Below are 18656 nucleotides of genomic sequence, written 5' to 3'. Positions count from 1 at the left end.
TTGTCACTTCTAGCCTGGACTATCTTTCAGTTGGATCCTCTATACCCTGTCTTTTGGTTCTGGTTGCCATCTCTACCACAGGGCCACCTCTTGGTTTTGGTAACCAGTCTAGAGCCTAGTGAGGGCCCTGAACTCAAGACCTGAGATCAAGACCTGAGCTGAGATCAAGAGTTGGACACTTAACCAACTGAGCCACTCAGGCGCCTCCAAGTCCAGAGCTTCTTTACTATCTCAATAACCTACTTCCACTTCCTGCCCCTGTTCTCCCTGTCCCACCCCTCATTGCTTGGTACAGTCCCACTTTTTTTGTCTCCCTCCAAACCAAGGCTGCCTTGGCGATGCTGGATTATGTTCATTGTGAGAGTACCAGGCAAGTTACCTAATTTCTCTGTGTCTCAGTTTCCTCATCTGTAGAATAAGCATAATAATAATATGTATTTCACAGGGTTGATATTAATAATAGGAGTTTATAAAATATGTAAAACAGGGCCTACCTGAAAAAGCACTACCACTATTATTATTTCTTCTTTGTTTTTACCAGGTTAAGAGGTAGATGCAGCCATATCCACCTTCCCTGTGCTGCCCATGGATGTGGGCCACTGCAAGTGCAAGCGCACATGGAGCTCATCCCATCATCAATCCTGGCTGTAAAATAAATGAGGACTACATGGAAGCAGCCCTGGGAACCCACCTCCAAACTTGCTTTCTCTCTCTAAATCCATAGAACTGCTCCTGCACGAGTTGTTCTGACAGTGGAGCCATTTCTAGTTTAAAAATCTAATGTTCCCTACAAATCATTCGTAGTGATCAATACTTTAAATTCAATGCAGATGTAAAATGTTACAGAATGTTGCAAGCTTGTTTATCTGCATTTCCAATCATCCATAACTTCTGGCTCGATGCTTCAAAATTAGTATTTTATATAATTATATTTTCATAGCACCTACTTAAGGGTTTAGAAGAACCAGTGTATAAAGAAGGGGAGAATGGCAGGCAAACAGCCAAAGATGATACAGGAGCAAAAAGCTGCAAGTACTACAGTCCCAAGTCTGGGACCACCAACCATATGGCCTTGGCATTCATTCTGTCTTCCTGAAGTGTTTGCTCATGTGTAAAACTGGGATGACAGTGAACCACACTTATTCAGAGGTTTAGTAAAGATCACAAATGTCTCTTGAATTAAACTACAAACAACATAAGGCTGTGAAGGTTAGGAGAGCCTATAAAAAATAATTCCTTAAGTGGGCAAACAGTAATATTTAATGTTAATATTTAAGATACTGAAAACCTTCTGATGAAGAACAAAGAGAAGATAATCTTTGAGCACTATAAATAGTGATAAAGACTCATAACTAAAGGACAGAAGTCCTTCCACTGGAGACCTCTGAAAACAGATCTAGAAAAAGACCAACAAGTAAAAAACCTATTAAAATAGTGCCTCTTGAAACAAAAGAATAACTTTCTTCTCTTTGCTCAAAAGCAACATAGTATGCAAATAACAAAAAGCTTTTTTTTTTTTTTTTTTTTTAACAAAAAGCTTTTTTAAAAAATTTGAAATTACGGGGCAGCCCCGGTGGCTCAGCGGTTTAGCGCCGCCTTCAGTCCAGGGCATGATCCTGGAGACCCAGGATCGAGTCCCACGTCGGGCTCCTTGCACGGAGCCTGCTTCTCCCTCTACCTATGTCCCTGTCTCTCTCTGTGTGTCTCTCATGAATAAATAAAATCTTTAAAAAAATTTTTTTTGAGGGATTCCCTGGGTGGCGCAGGAGTTTAGCGCCTGCCTTTGGCCCAAGGCGCGATCCTGGAGACCGGGGATCGAGTCCCATGTCGGGCTCCCGGTGCATGGAGCCTGCTTCTCCCTCTGCCTATGTCTCTGCCTCTCTCTCTCTGTGTGACTATCATAAATAAATTTAAAAATAATTTTTTTTTCAAATTACCTAAATGTCTCTATAGAAAACTTCTAGGGATCCCTGGGTGGCTCAGCTGTTTAGTGCCTGCCTTTGGCCCAGGGCTTGATCCTGGAGTCCAGGGATCAAGTCCCACATAGGGCTTCCTGTGTGGGACCTGCTTCTCCCTCTGCCTGTCTCTCTCTCTCTCTTGTGTCTCTCATGAATAAATAAATAAATAAATCTTAAAAAAAGAAAAAGAAAAAGAAAGAAAACTTCTAAAGTTTAATCTCAACCAAACACCTATTGACAGTGCTCGCACCTCACACCATAGCTACATGTTCAGGACAACCGAAAGGATTAGAAGAGACCACATGAGGAAAATAAAAAATAATAATTCCACTCCTCATTAAATAATGATTAATGTTCTACATATACACAGAACAAAAACTAGGTGCCATTTTCTAAAACTTCCAACACCAAATAATAAGTCAGGAAATAGAAATTATACTATATTATTTTTGTGTCTTATTAGTGAGTACAAAGTAAAAAAACATAATAACTTGCCTCTATGGCAAAGATTCCTTTGTCACGCCCATATAATTTCATCTCTTCTGGAAAACGCTGGAAAGCATGTATGTAAGGAATATGGCCCTCTTCAACAAATCTGCATTAAAAAAAAAAAAGCGTTAATAAGAGATATGCACTGACTTAGCAAAGTGGGATAAGAGCTGAAGATGTGTTTCAAAGATCAGGTGAGAACCAGTTAAAAATGTTCCATCTGCCATGTTTTTAAGGATGATAAATCTGAAAAGATCTATTATTCTCTGTACCCATGTGTGGAGAAAACATTTAGCCAATTATCTAATGGTATCTTAAGTTTCTAACTAACTAGATGAAATATCTCTACAAAGTACGTATTCTTTTTTGTGAATTCACCACCAAGCTTGCAACACAGCATCCTTCTATCTCTGGCTCCCCTCACATGACTGGCATCTACTCTTCTAAATCACTTCCTTGGGGAGACCCTCCTTGATCCATTTTCCTTGTTGGAAAACCTCCCTTGTCTACCTGCCTGTCCTCAGTACCTATCATAGTGCACAGTAGATGCTTGCCCTCAGAGATATTTAAGGGAAAGGACCTCCTCCACCACTTGGAGTGCTAGTACTGCTGATACTCACCTGCTGGCTCAACTCCCATTCAAAGTACTTCTCAGTGAGGCCTTCCCTAATGACCAGTCTAAAGTAGCCATCATCTGATTTCAATCTTCTACATTAACACTTCACTGTTTGATCATTTTTTTATTCATTTAAATGCTCGTCTGTTTCCTCTAGTCTTGAACTTCATGAGAGTAAGAATTTGTTCTATATGGTTTGCAACTGTGATTCAAGGATCTAGACTCTAGAATACCTGTACCTAGTAGGTGGTTCAATAAATATTTGTGGAATGAATACATATTGACTATTTTTATTTATTATTGTTTTTACCACTAGGTAAGTATGGTTCTTTTTTTTTTTTTTAAAGACTTATTTATTTGAAAGAGAGAGAAAGAGAATGAACGGGCAGGGTGAGGGGCAGAGAGGGGGAGAGAGAGAATCCCAAGCAGACTCCCCACTGAATGTGGAACCAAACTTGGGGCTTGATCCCACAACTCTGAGCTGAAATCAAGAATCAGATGCTCAACTGACTGAGCCACCTAGGCGCCCCAGGCAGGGTTGATTAAAGTTTAAGAGTTATGAATTAATCCTAAGGACTATGGATGCAGCAAAGGAATTTAAACTGGAGAGAGACACGCTGGATGTATAAGATATATAAGTACTGGGGCCAGGATAATAATGTATTTCCTTCACATCAATGTTTTTTAAATACTTTTTTCCAAGTTTGGCAGTGGCTCTCAAACTTCAGCATCCATAAGAATCCGCTAGCTGAAAAAAAAAAAAAAAAAAAAAAAGAATTGGCTGGCTGGCTTATTAAAACAGAGGTTGCCAGGCCCTACCCCCAGACTTTCTGATTCAGAAGATCAGAATGGGTTAAATTTGGTTAGAATTTGCATCCCTCATAAGTTGACAGGTGATGCTGATGCTGCCAGTCAGGGAACCACAATCAGAACCTGTGCCTTGGAGCTCCTTCTCTGAGAAAAACAGAGAAAGAGGATCAGTGGTTAACAGTCCCCTTTCCTGTTGCTCCAATACTAAGGCTCGGTTCCCAAATTTGTATGTCCAACAGAGCAAAATAAAAGCCCTCCAGCTAACCAGATCCAATCTCCATAAAGGCTCTTCAGAATTCTCCTTTAAGGGACAGCAGGAAAGAGGGAGGAAGGGCAACAGAGAGGGAGACAAATGTGTAGGATCTTACTCCCATCTTTCCAACCACATCTAATATTCTCTTTAAGAATAATTATGGGTGAATATTATTTTCTCCATCTTGTCAGGTCTCTAGGAATCTTGTTACTCCCTTATAGATTGCCCTGGGTAGTTGGACAGCCCCTTTACCCAGCTCTAGCGACATGATTTGATTAGTTTCTCTAAGACCCCTGGGCTATGGAAAGGAAAACGGACAGGAATGGCACAAGACTGCAAGCACAGGGCCCGCTTGGGAGGTTGCTAAGTAATGCAGGAGAAGATATGGAGGGGATGGGGAGAAAAATTGTTTCGAGGGTTGTTTTGGAAGTATAACTGACAGGATATGACTGACTGTAGATGTGGAGAGAGGCAAGAGTCAGGGATGAATCTTAGGTTTCTGGATAGGAAGAAACGGAGTGTGCGATATTTACGAGGAAAGAAAACACTGGAGAAGGAGTTGGGTTGAGGAGAAAAATGATGAAAGATGAACCTCTTTTTGTCATACTGATTTTGTGATACCATAAAGACACCTAAGTAGTGTCCAACAGGCAGTTGTATGTATGAATATATGGGTCTGACCCTCACTAGACAAGTCCAGGCTGCAGATATAAATTTGGGCGTCGTCATCATCATATAGATGGTAATTAAAGCCTCCTTGGGAGAAGATGAGATCACCCAATGAAGGCATATAGAACAAGGTGAGGTTTTTAACTTAACAGTAAAATTCACTGAATCATGTACTATCTGTATGCAGGGCAATCACCTCTGAGAAAAGCCTTGTTATTTGGTTGATGTGGCCAAATTCAAAGGCAATATCATCATTTACTGGAGGCATTTTATTTAATCAAAAGGCCTAGTACTGATGATGATGATGATGAAAACAAAACAATAACTAGCATTGAGTTCTTATTATGTGCTAGGCACTGTCCTGAGTGCTTTTCATGCAATAATTACTGGAAATAGTTACAACTCTGTGAAGTAGATGTTATTATCAGCTCCATTTCACCAAGGATGAAACAGAGGCAAAGAGAAATTAAATAATTTACTCAAGGTCACATATAAATGGCATAGTCAGGATTCAAACCCAGGAGTCTGGTTCTAAATCTGTGCCCTTAAAATCCCTCTAGACATCGATTAAACCCAAATGTTAATATTTAGAATACATATAAAACAAGGGAAACATGAACATACTATGATTTTGGCACATCTTCTATTTAATGGGAAAGTCTTATACACAATGCCCTATTTACTCATTAACTATAAAACACTATAAATTATCCTGAAAAAAATGTAAATATTGACCATTCACTAACGGGTTTTTCTAATAGTTTTGTTTTTAGTTTACCTTACAAACACCGACAACCTATATTCTAGCTCTTACTAATACCAACATAAGCTGCTATGGAGCTACTAACAACCATTTGCTAATATGAAGGTCATCTATTCATCTCTTTCTTAGAAATGCAAAATAATTAATACTACCATTTAGGTACTTAAGTGTCACTTTTCATAGATCATTTTACTCATATTGCATAATTAATTTTCCAACTACTTGTGTAAGGTAAATACCATTATTTCACTATATAAATAAAGAAACCAAGGAGATGAATTACCAGCCAGAGGAGGATTATATTTTAGATCTAGAACTCAGCTACCCAATCTTTCCTGTCTCTTCCTCAATTTAAGCCTCCTTGTAAAATTCAAGATATCCAAAGGTTGTCCCCTGGTTCACACAGATAATCAGCAAAGACATCATCATACGAGAGGTCAAGCTTACCGCAAAAGATCTGAAAGAGTAATTGTCTCTCTTTGCCACAGTAATGACAGATAGCAAAGAGCAAGTGTCCTTGGCACCGTCATCTTCACGATTCCTTTCTCCTTTTGTAGCGAATATGTAACTCCATCAAGAGATCCAGAACAGATGGATGCTGTTTCTTAGGGAATAAATGGAGTTGTTTGTTAGTTTTTTTAACTTAAAAAGTAAAGTAACTGTTTGAACAACAAAATAACAACAACAACAAGAAAAAAATCCAAAGAGGCATTTTCAATATCTTAAAATCAAGTTATAATTGATACAATCTTTACAAAGAACAATTTGGCAATAAAGAACAATGACAGCTTAGAGGAAACTGACCAAAAAGGTAATTGCTGGTTCTTTATGGGAGTGGGATAAGTGGTGGTATGAGCTGAGATTCTAAAGAGGGACGTACCTGCTTGAATTTTTTTACAATGAATAGGAACAATTCTTCAAATAAAAGAATAAACAATTAAAGCAAAACAAAAAGTATGTAACTGCTCTTGATCCAGGCCCCAAGCCACATGTCCCTCTAAAGCTCTGAAATACTCTCCAAAACACTAGCTAGGGCAGCACCTCATCTCACTCTCATCCTCCAGGCACCTTAACCATAGGACCATTATTTTTCCTCCCTCATTCATTCAACACTCATCTCATTCTTTGTACCACCGTTCTAGGTCTGGGGAAATGACAGGGAACAGCATCTCGTGTCCCTTGGAACTTCCATTCTATTTATTTATTTTTTTTTATTTATGATAGTCACAGAGAGGGAGGGGGGCAGAGACACAGACAGAGGGAGAAGCAAGCTCCATGCACCGGGAGCCCGACGTGGGATTCGATCCTGGGTCTCCAGGATTGCGCCCTGGGCCAAAGGCAGGCGCTAAACTGCTGCGCCACCCAGGGATCCCTGGAACTTCCATTCTAGTAATGAGAGATGGTCACTCAACAGGAAAAAATTACAACTGAAAGACAGTGGTAAGTGCTACACGGAATAGTAATATAGGGGCATACGAAGTGATGGGAAGAGGATATAGGTGATACTTTATATGGGTGGTTAGTGAAGCCCTTGGAGAAGATGGAATCTGAGCAAAGACCTAAATGAATTCAGAATAAGTCTTGAGAATCTCAGGAAGAACACCAAGTTCATTAGTAAGAATGAACTTAAAGAAACAGCAAGGGGACATGTGGGTGGCTCAGTTGGTTGAGCGACTGACTCTTGGTTTTGGCGCTGGTCATGGTCTCAGGATTGTGGGGTCCAGCCTACATAGGACTCCAAGCTCAGCACAAAGTCTGCTTATGATTCTCTCTCCTCCTTCCCCTCCCCCACTTGCATTTTCTCTAAATAAAATCTCTTAAAAAAAAGGGGGGGGGGGACAGCAAGAAAGCCAAGGTGGTGAAAGCATCCTGGGTGAAAGGAAAGTAGCAGGAAATGATATAAGAGAGTAAGAGGGCACCTGGGTGGCTCAGTCGGTTAAGATTCTGACTCTTGATTTCAGTTCAGGTCATGATCTCAGGGTTGTGAGACTGAGCCCTGCATAAGGCTCTGTGCTGGGTGTGGAACCTGTTTAAGATTCTCTCTCTCCCTCTCCTTCTCTAAATGAAAGAAAGAGAAAGCAAGAAAGAAAGAACTATATTACACAGGGCTTTGTAGGAGGTCATCTTTTGTACTTTGGATTTTATTCTGGATATTATAAGGAGTTTCTGGAGAGTTTTAAAAAAGGGGAACAACCTGATCTCATTTGTGTTTTTAAAAAGCTCTCTCTAGCTGCTTTAGGAGAATGGAGCCATAGGAGGGCAAGAGTGGATATAGACCACCACCATCCAGGACAGCGATGACAAGCACTTGGACTGGAGTGGTAGCACTGCAGGTGGTGAGAAGTGGTTGGAATCTGGACATATTTTGAAGGCAGGGTCAGAAGAATTTGCTGGTGGGTTGAATGTGAAATAGGAGAGAAAAAGAGGAGTAGAAAATGTGATTCTGAGAGTTTAGGCCTGAGCAACAGGAAGAATGGAAATGCTATTTACGAGACAAGGAAGATAGTAAAAGAGCAGAGTTGATGGAAGAAATCAAGATTCAGAACTGCACGTGTTAAGTGTAATGTCCTATTAACTATACAAATCAAAATGGTAAGTAGGCAGCTGAATATAAAAATCTGTAGTTCAAAAAAAAATCTGTAGTTCAGAAGAGAACCTAGAGATAGAAATTTCTGAGTTGTCAGGATACAGCTGGTATTTAAAGCCAGAAGTAGGGTAAGTAGCAAGCAGGACTAAGAATGACCCCAAGTAAGAGACCCCATGCTTTCTTGGACAACTCTCCAAATTATTTCTCAAAATCCCTTTTTCCAAATCCTACAAATCCTTTCTTCATAGCATTTATCATTAACTGAACCTTTTTTTAAAGATGTATTCATTCATTCATTCATTCATTCATTCATTCATTCGAGACACAGAGAGAGGCAGAGACCTAGGCAGAAGGAGAAGCAGGATCCATGCAGGAAGCCCAATGTGGGACTCGACTCTGAGACCCCAGGATCATCCCCTGAGCCAAAGGCAGACGCTCAACCGCTGAGCCACCCAGGGATCCCAATAATTGAACTTTTGAATAAATACGTGCATTTACTGTCTAGCACCTCCCACTACAATCTAAGCCCCTTGAAGGCAGACAACCTTGCCCACCACTATGTCTCCAGTGCCTAGAGCAGGCTAGCACGAAGGAGGAACCCAATAAATATTTGATGACAAACAGGCTAGCAGTTCAAGATTTTCACCCTAGTGAAATGGTTTTTAAAACATGCAAAGATTCAAAGTCAAGGCATGTTGTAGCAGTACTGTTTATAATATGAAACAAATTTAAAACAACCAAAGTGAATAGAAATTTAATTAAATAACTCTATGCAATGGAATACTAATATCAATTCACTCAATGTTTAAGTCGGTGTTCTCAGAGTATAGTCCCTAGACCAGGTGTATTAGCATGACCTGAGAACTTATCAGAGATGCAAATTATTGAGCCTATCTATCTGTGGTCTAAGAAGGATTCCAGTTGATTCCAAGTGAATTTAAAGTTTGAGGAGGACAGTTTTAAAAGAATTATAAGAATACAAATTTCAATAAAATATTATGTTAAAGTATATACATAGATACATATACAACAACTTGTAGAGGCTTCCAGTTAAGAAGGCAGATTGAAAACACATAGTAGCCTCTGCTCTGTCTCCCTACAATTATATATAAACTCAAGAACAAACAACACAGAAAAGGAGACAATAGTAATAAAAATTTAAAAGCTAGAAAGCTTACGTGGAGGTGATTACTGCCTTAGCAGTGTCAAGAAAGCTGGTTCAAAGCCAGAAGAAGGGAAAACCATAAAACAACATAATTTTTCCCTGAGGACTGCTGAAGAAAGCTCCCAAATTGGTTAAACCCTGGAAATTGGGTGAAAATAGGCCTAACACCAGAAAGATTGCCCGAAAGTCTGATTGAGAAGCAGTCAGACACTCAGACTCCTACCCCAACTCTATGTAGCAAATGCCTGCCCCTTCCTTTTTTAATTTAATTTAATTTAATTTAATTTTATTTTATTTTATTTTATTTTATTTATTTATGATAGTCACACACAGAGAGAGAGAAAGGCAGAGGCATAGAGGGAGAAGCAGGCTCCATGCAGGGAGCCCAACGTGGGATTCGATCCCGAGTCTCCAGGATCGCGCCCTGGGCCAAAGGCAGGCGCTAAACCGCTGCGCCACCCAGGGACCCCTGCCTGCCCCTTCCTAATTGGAAGTTTCTCCTCTGGAGACAGTAAAACAAAGGGTCTCTGGAATAGGGCATGTCAGTCATATACACAATTAAGCATAGGGTATATTATTAAAAACAGGAGGATTAAGTGAAAGTGTACATATTGAGTACAGAGAAAACCCCCACCCTCTACACTCCCCTGAGGCCTTCTACCCACCCAGTTCCTAGAACAGCTAGGATTACACACTCCAAACAGATGACTCAAAGAGATTTCTCTTGAAAATCCTATCAGCTCAGGGGGAAAAGATTTAAAGATGATAATGCTGGAAGCCTGTTAAGAAAATAATCCAGCTAGATCATGCACAGCACAACTGACAAAACTCAGCATGGGTACAAGGCTTTCACTCAATTTTTTAGTATCCATTTTTAATAAGACTAGTCATATTAGGATCCTAAACATTTGAAGAAACCCTCTAATTCAAAAAGCAATGGCCAAAAGAATCAAGTCGGGGGAACATAATCAATAGCTTTATCAATATCCTCAGTAAAAAAAGAAAAGATGCGCCATATAAATGAGAAAGCAAACCAGGAAAGATGAAATACAATCAAGGAAATAAGGAATTTAACAAAAGAGGAGTAAGAGAATCTTCAGGATGTTGGTGAAGAGATACCAAAGATAGCTGGGTCATAGGTTTAGAGATATATCATTGTAGATTAGAGTAAGTCAGAAGTTCCACAAAGACTTCTTCCAGAAGATGAAATTGGTAGAATATCTAAGAAATTGAGAGATTTTCAGAAATGGGAGGGCATGTGGAAATACACTAGTAATAAATTATAGATTAGTAACAAGCAAATAGAAAACTAAACAAGTAATGAGGCAATTACCAAATGTGGGAAAACAAAAAGATGTACAGAAAGTGTAATCATAAGCTATATGGCTCACACTAAATCCTGGACTAGTAAAAAATTATAATTATATTGTGAAGATAAAGAAAGAAAAATGCACAACTGTCTGCTGATGACTACATGGGGACAGGGGCGGTGAGGAATGTGTGAAAGAGCCAAGACTTCATCTTAGATAATGGTAATTTAATAGCTAATTTCCCAAAGCAGAAATCAAGATATAGTATTAGAAGCTATGGAAATTGCAGAAGAGCAGAAAATGCATCCCTCTCAGGAAAAGCACATATAGGGGAATAATGAAACAATGAAACATAATATTAAACATGAAACAATGAAAATAATATTTTCATAACAGACTTTGTAAGTCTTTTTGAATTATACCCATGTAAAATTCTGATTAGAAAATGTAAAGAAAGGGGGGAACCCTGGGTGGCGCAGCGGTTTGGGGCCTGCCTTTGGCCCAGGGCGCGATCCTGGAGACCCGGGATCGAATCCCACGTCGGGCTCCCAGTGCATGGAGCCTGCTTTTCCCTCTGCCTGTGTCTCTGCCTCTCTCTCTCGCTCTCTCTCTCTCTCTGTGACTATCATAAATAAATTTTAAAAAATTATAAAAAAAAAAGAAAATGTAAAGAATGAAGAAATAGTTCACATTTTTTGTAAAAATAAACAATAAAACTCTTTCCCTCTCTCCCTATAAACACATGAATAAAAAATTTTCTGGAATGATCTACCACAGCAAAGTGGTTATTTTCGGATGGTACACTGAAGATTTTTTCTTTGTGAATATTTGTATTTTATAGTTTTAAAATAAGGGTTATATTTGCAGTTACTTTAAACGTAAAAACTAAAACAAAGCTGTAAGGATCATCATTTACTAAAAAAACACACAAACAAAAACTCTTAACATAGGTAAACAACCATGGTGCTCTAAAAGGCCTGAATGATTTGAGAGTCCTAGTCATCTGGGACAGTTTTAGTTCAGGCTTGTCTGAAAGCATGGAGCTAGAAACCAGAGATTCACTGCTGCTCAATTACTCTATGATCCTAACTTCTTTACTTCTTTGGACACAGAAAGTAACTTATCTGATATCTGTGTCACTGTGCAGTCCAGCAAGTAATGCGGATATACTGACAAAAGGAATTTTTACTCTGGAGGGCAAGAGGCTTGCAAAGCAGTAGTCCATACAAGAAATGTTTTGTTGAAAATTTTATATAACCGCACAATCTAGTTACCCACAATCCCTAACACCAGTTTGGAAGCTATTTCCCAAAGAACCCTGTCAGCACACATCAAGATTCTAGTAATCTATAATAAGAACTTGGTCTGTTCTTTGAGGTCTGTTTTCTACCATGTTGCTTACAAAAATAAATAAATAAAAAGTAATCTGGAAACAATAAAAATCACGAATATATCCTTTAAGAAGGTCTCTGTTACCTTAAGCATACTTCTTTTTTATTTAGAATTATGGAATTAAATCAGAAAGTAAAATTCACACACATACCTATGATATAGTAAGTTTTACTGCAGCCTATTAGAAATTGGGCATATCATCTTTGATTCTTACCTATCTGACCATATGGCTAAGATCTATCATCTCTCTATTGCAACTTTTCTTTGAAAATTCTGAGCCCACACATATGTGATCTTTGTTGAGCTAGCTTCTTTCTCTCTGGATCCACATATTGTTTAAGTCTCCTTAAAAATCATACAAAAATACTCGTGTGGAAACAACGTACCTTTTTAAAAATTCCACTAAGGTTGCATTTATTTTACCTTTCTCCTAGCCATATTATTTAGCAAATCATTCTTTCTTGCTAGGCCAGGTTCCTTTCCTTGGAATATGAAAATATTAGATTAAATTATTTTTAGGACATATTACTAGCTTTAAAATTCTAGGTAGTCTGATTCTCATTTTTACCTGATTGTGATGTTCTGCTGATGGGGAAAGGCTTCTGAGTGTGGCCATCAGGCTTAGAGTCTGTTCCACTTTCAACAAAAGAAGGGCAGCTAAAGTCACTCAGTAAGTCAGGCTCACTATCCCAGTCTGAATGACTTGGGTTATCTTCTAATACCTATTTGCAAAATAACATACATAAAATTATTACATAAGAATTTTTTTAAAGATTTTATTTATTTATTCATGAGAGATAGAGAGAGGGGCAGAGACATACGCAGAGAGGGAGAAGCAGGCTCCATGCAGAGAGCCCGATGTGGGACTCGATCCCAGAACTCCGAGATCATGCCCTGAGCCTAGACAGCCGCTCAATCACTGAGCCACCCAGGTGTCCCGCTTATTACATAGGAATTTAAAATGCAGTTAATTTCCATGAGCTTTACCAAGTCCTGCCCATCTGAAACACCACAGAGTAAACTATTCTAGAAAACTGCAACCATTCACCAAGTTCCTAAAACCAAAAGATCTTTTTACCTCTGCAATGTGCTCCCTGGCTGCTCCTGGAGAAAGGCTACAGATAAAGGTGAGTAAGGAAACAGGCTGCCAGCAGACACATCAGGATTCCTTCTCCTCTAACATCTCTCCTATAGCCCTACTAGCTACACCAATAAAAACATCAATAATGACTCCTGCACAATGCTGGCTTCTCTTCACTGAGCCTACCTGGGAATTTTCACTTTGATCTTTGCTAATTCCATTTCTCCTACCTGGGTTATCTTTTCTTCTCTTTCTCTCCAATTTCTTATTTACTGTATCATGCTGTCTTTCTAACCAACTCTTCTTCAATGAGTTCTCGATTCCCTGAACTCCTCTGGTACTTTACTATTTATAACACTTAATTGACAAGGATATACTATCTGATACCACTGTTTAATTTTTCACACATATACTGTTGAAATGGTGGTCAGAGTGTCCCTAAGAAAGGGACAGCCAGCTGGCTGGCTACCCAAAGGCCTCATTAGCTGACATTGCCTTGGGGAAATTGATCACAGTCAAAAAGCCATGTTATAAAAAAAAAAAAAAAAAAAAAGGCCATGTTATCAGCCACATGGACCAAGAGACTCAATCTTATCAACAGGAAGTAAAACTCATGTTAAGGAAACTCACAACAGAATAAGGAAAAAAAATCAGGTACCTCTCTCTACAGGTAAGCATGTAAGACAAGGTATGCCATAAAACTGGCAAATAAGCATGGACTCAATGAGAAAACTGAAGCAATCACAGAAGAAAATGTCTACAAGCTTATGTAAGCAACCATCTGCCAGGAATTTGACCACATACTCTACTCTCTGACTCTTCTGGTTGACTATCCAAGCTTCCATCTAAAAAGCCAGTTTCGGAACACCTGGGTGGCTCAGTGGTTGAGCTTCTGCCTTCGGCTCAAGATATGATTCCGGGGTCTTAGGATCATGAGTCCCGCATCAAGCTCCCTGCAGGCAGCCTTCCCTGCCTATGTCTCTGCCTCTCATAAGTAAATCAATAAAATCTTTTAAAATATATAAAAAAATAGCCAGTTTATCCCTCTGCACCTAATGCCATCCTTTCTACTCAAAGATTATTCCTCATTTCTATTCTCTCTATTGAGAATTTCTTCTCTCCTATATCATTTCTATCAAGTACACAAATATGCTATCATTTATCCCACTTAAAAAAAATGTCCTTGACTCCAGCTACAAAATAATTTCTGTATATTTCTTCGCAGAAAAATGCCTAGGAAGAGTTATCCAGACTCGCCATCTCCAATTTCTCTCTTCCCAGCCTATCTTATACCTCATTCTAATCAAACTTGCAGCCCCACTGCTCCACTCATCCATTTTTAGCCCTTTCCCTTCCTGACTCGGAAGCTGTATTTCTCAGTTGATCACTCCCCTCTTCTTGAAATACTTTGTTCCTTGAATTCCAGAACACCCCCTCCTCACTCTCTAGGCTTCCTCCTAATTTACCAGTTGCTCCTCAGACTTCTTTGCTGGTTCTGCTTTTATCCCAGACATCTTTACCCTAGAGTGGCCCAGAACTCAGCCCTTGGTCCCCTTTTGTCTTCACTCCTTGTTAATGTCACCTGGTCTTGTGGTTTTAAATACTACCTACTACATTGTTTTCGACTTTAAAGTACACTGACTCGGGATCCCTGGGTGGCGCAGCGGTTTGGCGCCTGCCTTTGGCCCAGGGCGTGATCCTGGAGACCCAGGATCGAATCCCACATCGGGCTCCCGGTGCATAGAGCCTACTTCTCCCTCTGCCTATGTCTCTGCGCCTCTCTCTCTCTCTCTCTCTCTGTGACTATCATAAATAAATAAAAATTAAAAAAAAAAGATTAAGGTACACTGACTCTCCCCATATTTTAGTATCCCTGACATCAGGGTGTATCTTACAACCAAAGGTATGTCACAGTTTGATTTGCAGCATTATTTTCTTTCTTGGGGCACATCTTCCGAACAATGGCATTAGATTTGAGGATTATAATGTAGATTGACAACATCCAAATCTGGATCTCCAACAGTCCTCTTTCCTGAATTGAAGAGTTGTAAATCTGAGTACTTACAATTTCCTCTTAGGTGTTTAACAGCTATCTCAAACTAAATGTGTCCAAAACCAAACTATACATCTTCCTGTTCCACCTGTTGCGTCAGGTCCCAAATTTAAGTCATCTTGATAACTCCTCTTTTTCTCTCACATCCTACATCCAATCCATCAGGAAATAATGATGACTCTATCCAAAGTTTATCTAGAACCTTAGCTCTCATCGTTTCCATTGCTACTACATGGCCCCAGCCACCACCATGTCTTATCTGGAAGAGGGCTTCTCAAACTTTAGTGTGCATAAGCACCTAGGAACTGTGTTAAAATGCAGACTCTGATTCAGTAGGTCTGGGTGAGGCCTGAAATTCTGCATTTCTTCCCCTGGATAGCCTCATGGCTTACTCTCACCTAAGATTCCTCATCAGGGAGAGGAGACTTTCCCTGATCACTCCCCATCAAATAGCACTGATATTAGTGATTCATCAGCTGCATGTAACACTCAGTGCTCATTATATCAAGTGCCCTCCTTAATGCCCATTCCCAGTTACCCCATCCTTCCCCTCCTCTCCTCCAGCAACACTCAGTTTGTTTCCTAGAGTTAAGAGTCTCATGGTTTGTCTCCTTCTGATTTATTTCATCTTATTTTTTCCTTCATTCCCCTATGATCCTGTTTCGTTTCTTAAATTCCACATATGAGTGAGATCATATAATAATTGTCTTTCTCTGATTGGCTTATTCCACTTAGCATAATACCCTCTAGTTCCATCCATGTCATTGCAAATGGCAAGACTTCTCCTTTTTGCTGGCTGAGTAATATTCCATCACACACACACACACACACACACCCCCCACAACTTCTTTATCCATTCATCTGTTGATGGACATATAGACTCTTTCCATAGTTTGGCTATTGTGGACACTGTTTCTATAAACATTGGGGTAAAGGTGCTCCTTCAGATTGCTACATTTGTATCTTTGGGGTAAATCCCTAGTAGTGCAACTGTTAGGTCATAGGATAGCTCTATTTTCAACTTTTTGAGGAACCTCCAACTGCTTTCCAGAGTGGCTGTACTAGCTTGCATTCCCACCAACAATATAAGAGAGCTCCCCTTTCTCTGAATCCTTGCCAGCAACTGTTGTTTCCTGGCTTATTAATTTTAGCCATTCTGACTGGGGTGAGGTGGTATCTCATTGTGGTTTTGATTTGTATTTCCCTGATGATGAGTGATGTTGAGCATTTTTTCATGTGCCTGTTGGCCATTCGTATCTCTTCTTTAAAGAAATATCTTGTTCATATCTTCTGCCCATTTCTGGATTGGATTATTTGTTCTCTGGGTGTTGAGTTTAAGTTCTCAAGATTTTGGATACCAGCCCTTAATCTGAAAAGACATTTGCAAATATCTTCTCCCATTTTGTCAGTTGTCCTTTGGTTTTGTCGACTGTTTCCTTTGCTGTGCAAAAGCTTTTTATATTGATAAAGTCTGAATAATTCATTTTTGCCTTTGTTTCCCTTGCCTTTAGAGAGGTGTCTAGCAAGAAGTTGCTGCAGCTGAGATCACAGAGGCTGCTGCCTGTGTTCTCCTCTAGGATTTTGATGGAGTCCTGTCTCACATTTAGCCCTTTAATCCATCTTGAGTCTTTTATGTATGGTGTAAGAAAATGGTCCAGTTTCATTCTTCTGCATGTGACTGTCCAATTTTCCCAATACCATTTGTTGAAGAGACTGTCTTTTTTCCATTGGATATTCTTTCCTGCTTTGTCAAAGATTAGTTGACCATAGAACTGAGAGTCCATTTCTGGGTTCTCTATTCTGTTCCATTGATCTATGTGTCCATTTTAGTGCCGGTACCATACTGAAGACTAAGCTTCTAACTTAAAGTACACGCTCCTTTATCCTTTCAAAAGAGAATATATTAAAAGTAGCTGTACTCTTCAATAAAAATTATATTAACAATTTGTTTATCAGGTTAAAATTTTGCTTAGTGCTTATTTATTCCTCAAGAAGATTTTAGTGTGGGGGTGGCTCAGTTAAGCATCTGCCTTTGACTCAGGTCATGGGATCGAGTTCTGCTTCAGGCTCAGAGCTCAGCGAGGAGTCTGCTTCTCCTCTCCCTCTGCCCTCCTCCCCAGGTCCCTACATCTGCTCATGTTTGCGCTCTCTTGTGTGGTCTCTCTAGCATAGTAAAATCTTAAAAAAAAAAAGAGAGAAGATTTTAGTGATACTAATATTACCTTAGACAGATGTTTATTCGAGTTAACAAAATCTTTTTAAATATCTTAACCTAAAAATGTTAAAATGTCAAAGAGAATTCCAGGTTCTGATTCAAATTTTCTATGTGCTAGGCAAACCACCAGTATACAAATATAACCAACCAATACCTTAACTATGTAATTCTAAAGATCAGAATTTTTTTATAAAGATTTTATTTACTTATTTGAGAGAAAGAGAGTGTGAGTGAGTGCAAGAGGGGGAGGAGGGGCAGAGGGAGAAGGACAAGCAGATTCCCCACTGGGCAGGGAGCCTGACATGGGGCTCAATCCCAGTCCCCCAGGATCATGATGTGAGGCGAAGGCAGATGCTTAACTAACTGAGTCGGCTAGGCACCCCAAGATCATATTAGTTTATCAAACTTGCCTTTTTCACCAGTGGAATCCTCTCCTACCCCCAAATAAAACTTCCTATGATACACTCATAAAGCAGTTAAAAGCAAACTAAAAATATAAATGCTTTGGAGGATGTGGGAGCGGATGATGAACCAGCCAGACTTATTTTTCTTCCCATAAAGACTGCTGAGTAGAGAGAACAAGCTGAATCATGAAATATGAGGTAGTGGATATTCCAAGCAAGAGGAAAAACATGCAAAAACAAAACATTTTAATACTACAATTAATAGAAATTCCTTAAGTTTCTACTTAGAAGTTAACTACAAATTTCTGTTTCAACTAGTCAAATTAGAAGTCAAAATTAGTTCCAATGTCTAGATCAATAACCCTGTCCTTCCAGACTACGAGAGAAACCTCTTCATTGATAATTCTGACAAGCATCATAAATCCAGATGAAGATGAACTTGTCTTCATCTCTATCTCACACTAGGAATATCTTTTCATCCTGCTTCTCAGACTTGTGACTTACCATAGCTTTTCTTTTACTGGTATTAACTGGGTTTTTACAATACGCCTGCTTGCTCTTCTGAAGGTAGCGCTTCCAAAAATTATGTAAAACTTCATTCTAAGGTAGAAGGGACATGAGTGGTGATTCAGGTTATGACAAATACACTGATACATCTATACCACCTGTATTTTATATATTGCCCTCTATCTAAATGTATTCTTAGCTTTCTTACCTACTTTTATTATTACTACTACTACTTTCTTATCTACTTTTAAAAGAATTATCATTACAAAATCAGGTATATGTGAAATAGTGAATAAATTCTTAGTGAATAAAGTCTTCATTCTTCCCTTCCTTTTGCACATTTAGTATATCGAAAATGAGAGAAAGAAAGCAACTTATCCATAA

General features: G+C 39.2%; 1 protein-coding gene across 2 annotated transcripts in view; it reads right to left on the bottom strand.

The window, feature by feature from the left end:
• The window catches only part of TAF1B (TATA-box binding protein associated factor, RNA polymerase I subunit B), a 63325-nt gene that overhangs the window by 34601 nt on the left and 10068 nt on the right, over positions 1 to 18656 (bottom strand). The window contains exons 5-8 of one of the 2 annotated variants that reach the window (XM_055326996.1): positions 18270 to 18365; positions 12581 to 12734; positions 6006 to 6156; positions 2454 to 2553 (exon numbers count right to left, since the gene is read on the bottom strand). In XM_055326996.1, coding sequence (XP_055182971.1) covers positions 2454 to 2553; positions 6006 to 6156; positions 12581 to 12734; positions 18270 to 18365 — 501 coding nt within the window. Of the gene's footprint in view, positions 1 to 2453; positions 2554 to 6005; positions 6163 to 12580; positions 12735 to 18269; positions 18366 to 18656 lie in introns of both variants that reach the window. The other variant, XM_055326995.1, reaches the window with a different exon arrangement.

The sequence above is a fragment of the Nyctereutes procyonoides genome, unplaced genomic scaffold (assembly GCF_905146905.1).
Source record: "Nyctereutes procyonoides isolate TBG_1078 unplaced genomic scaffold, NYPRO_anot_genome, whole genome shotgun sequence".
Lineage (NCBI taxonomy): Eukaryota > Metazoa > Chordata > Mammalia > Carnivora > Canidae > Nyctereutes > Nyctereutes procyonoides.
This window is presented reverse-complemented; position numbering and strand designations above follow the sequence as displayed.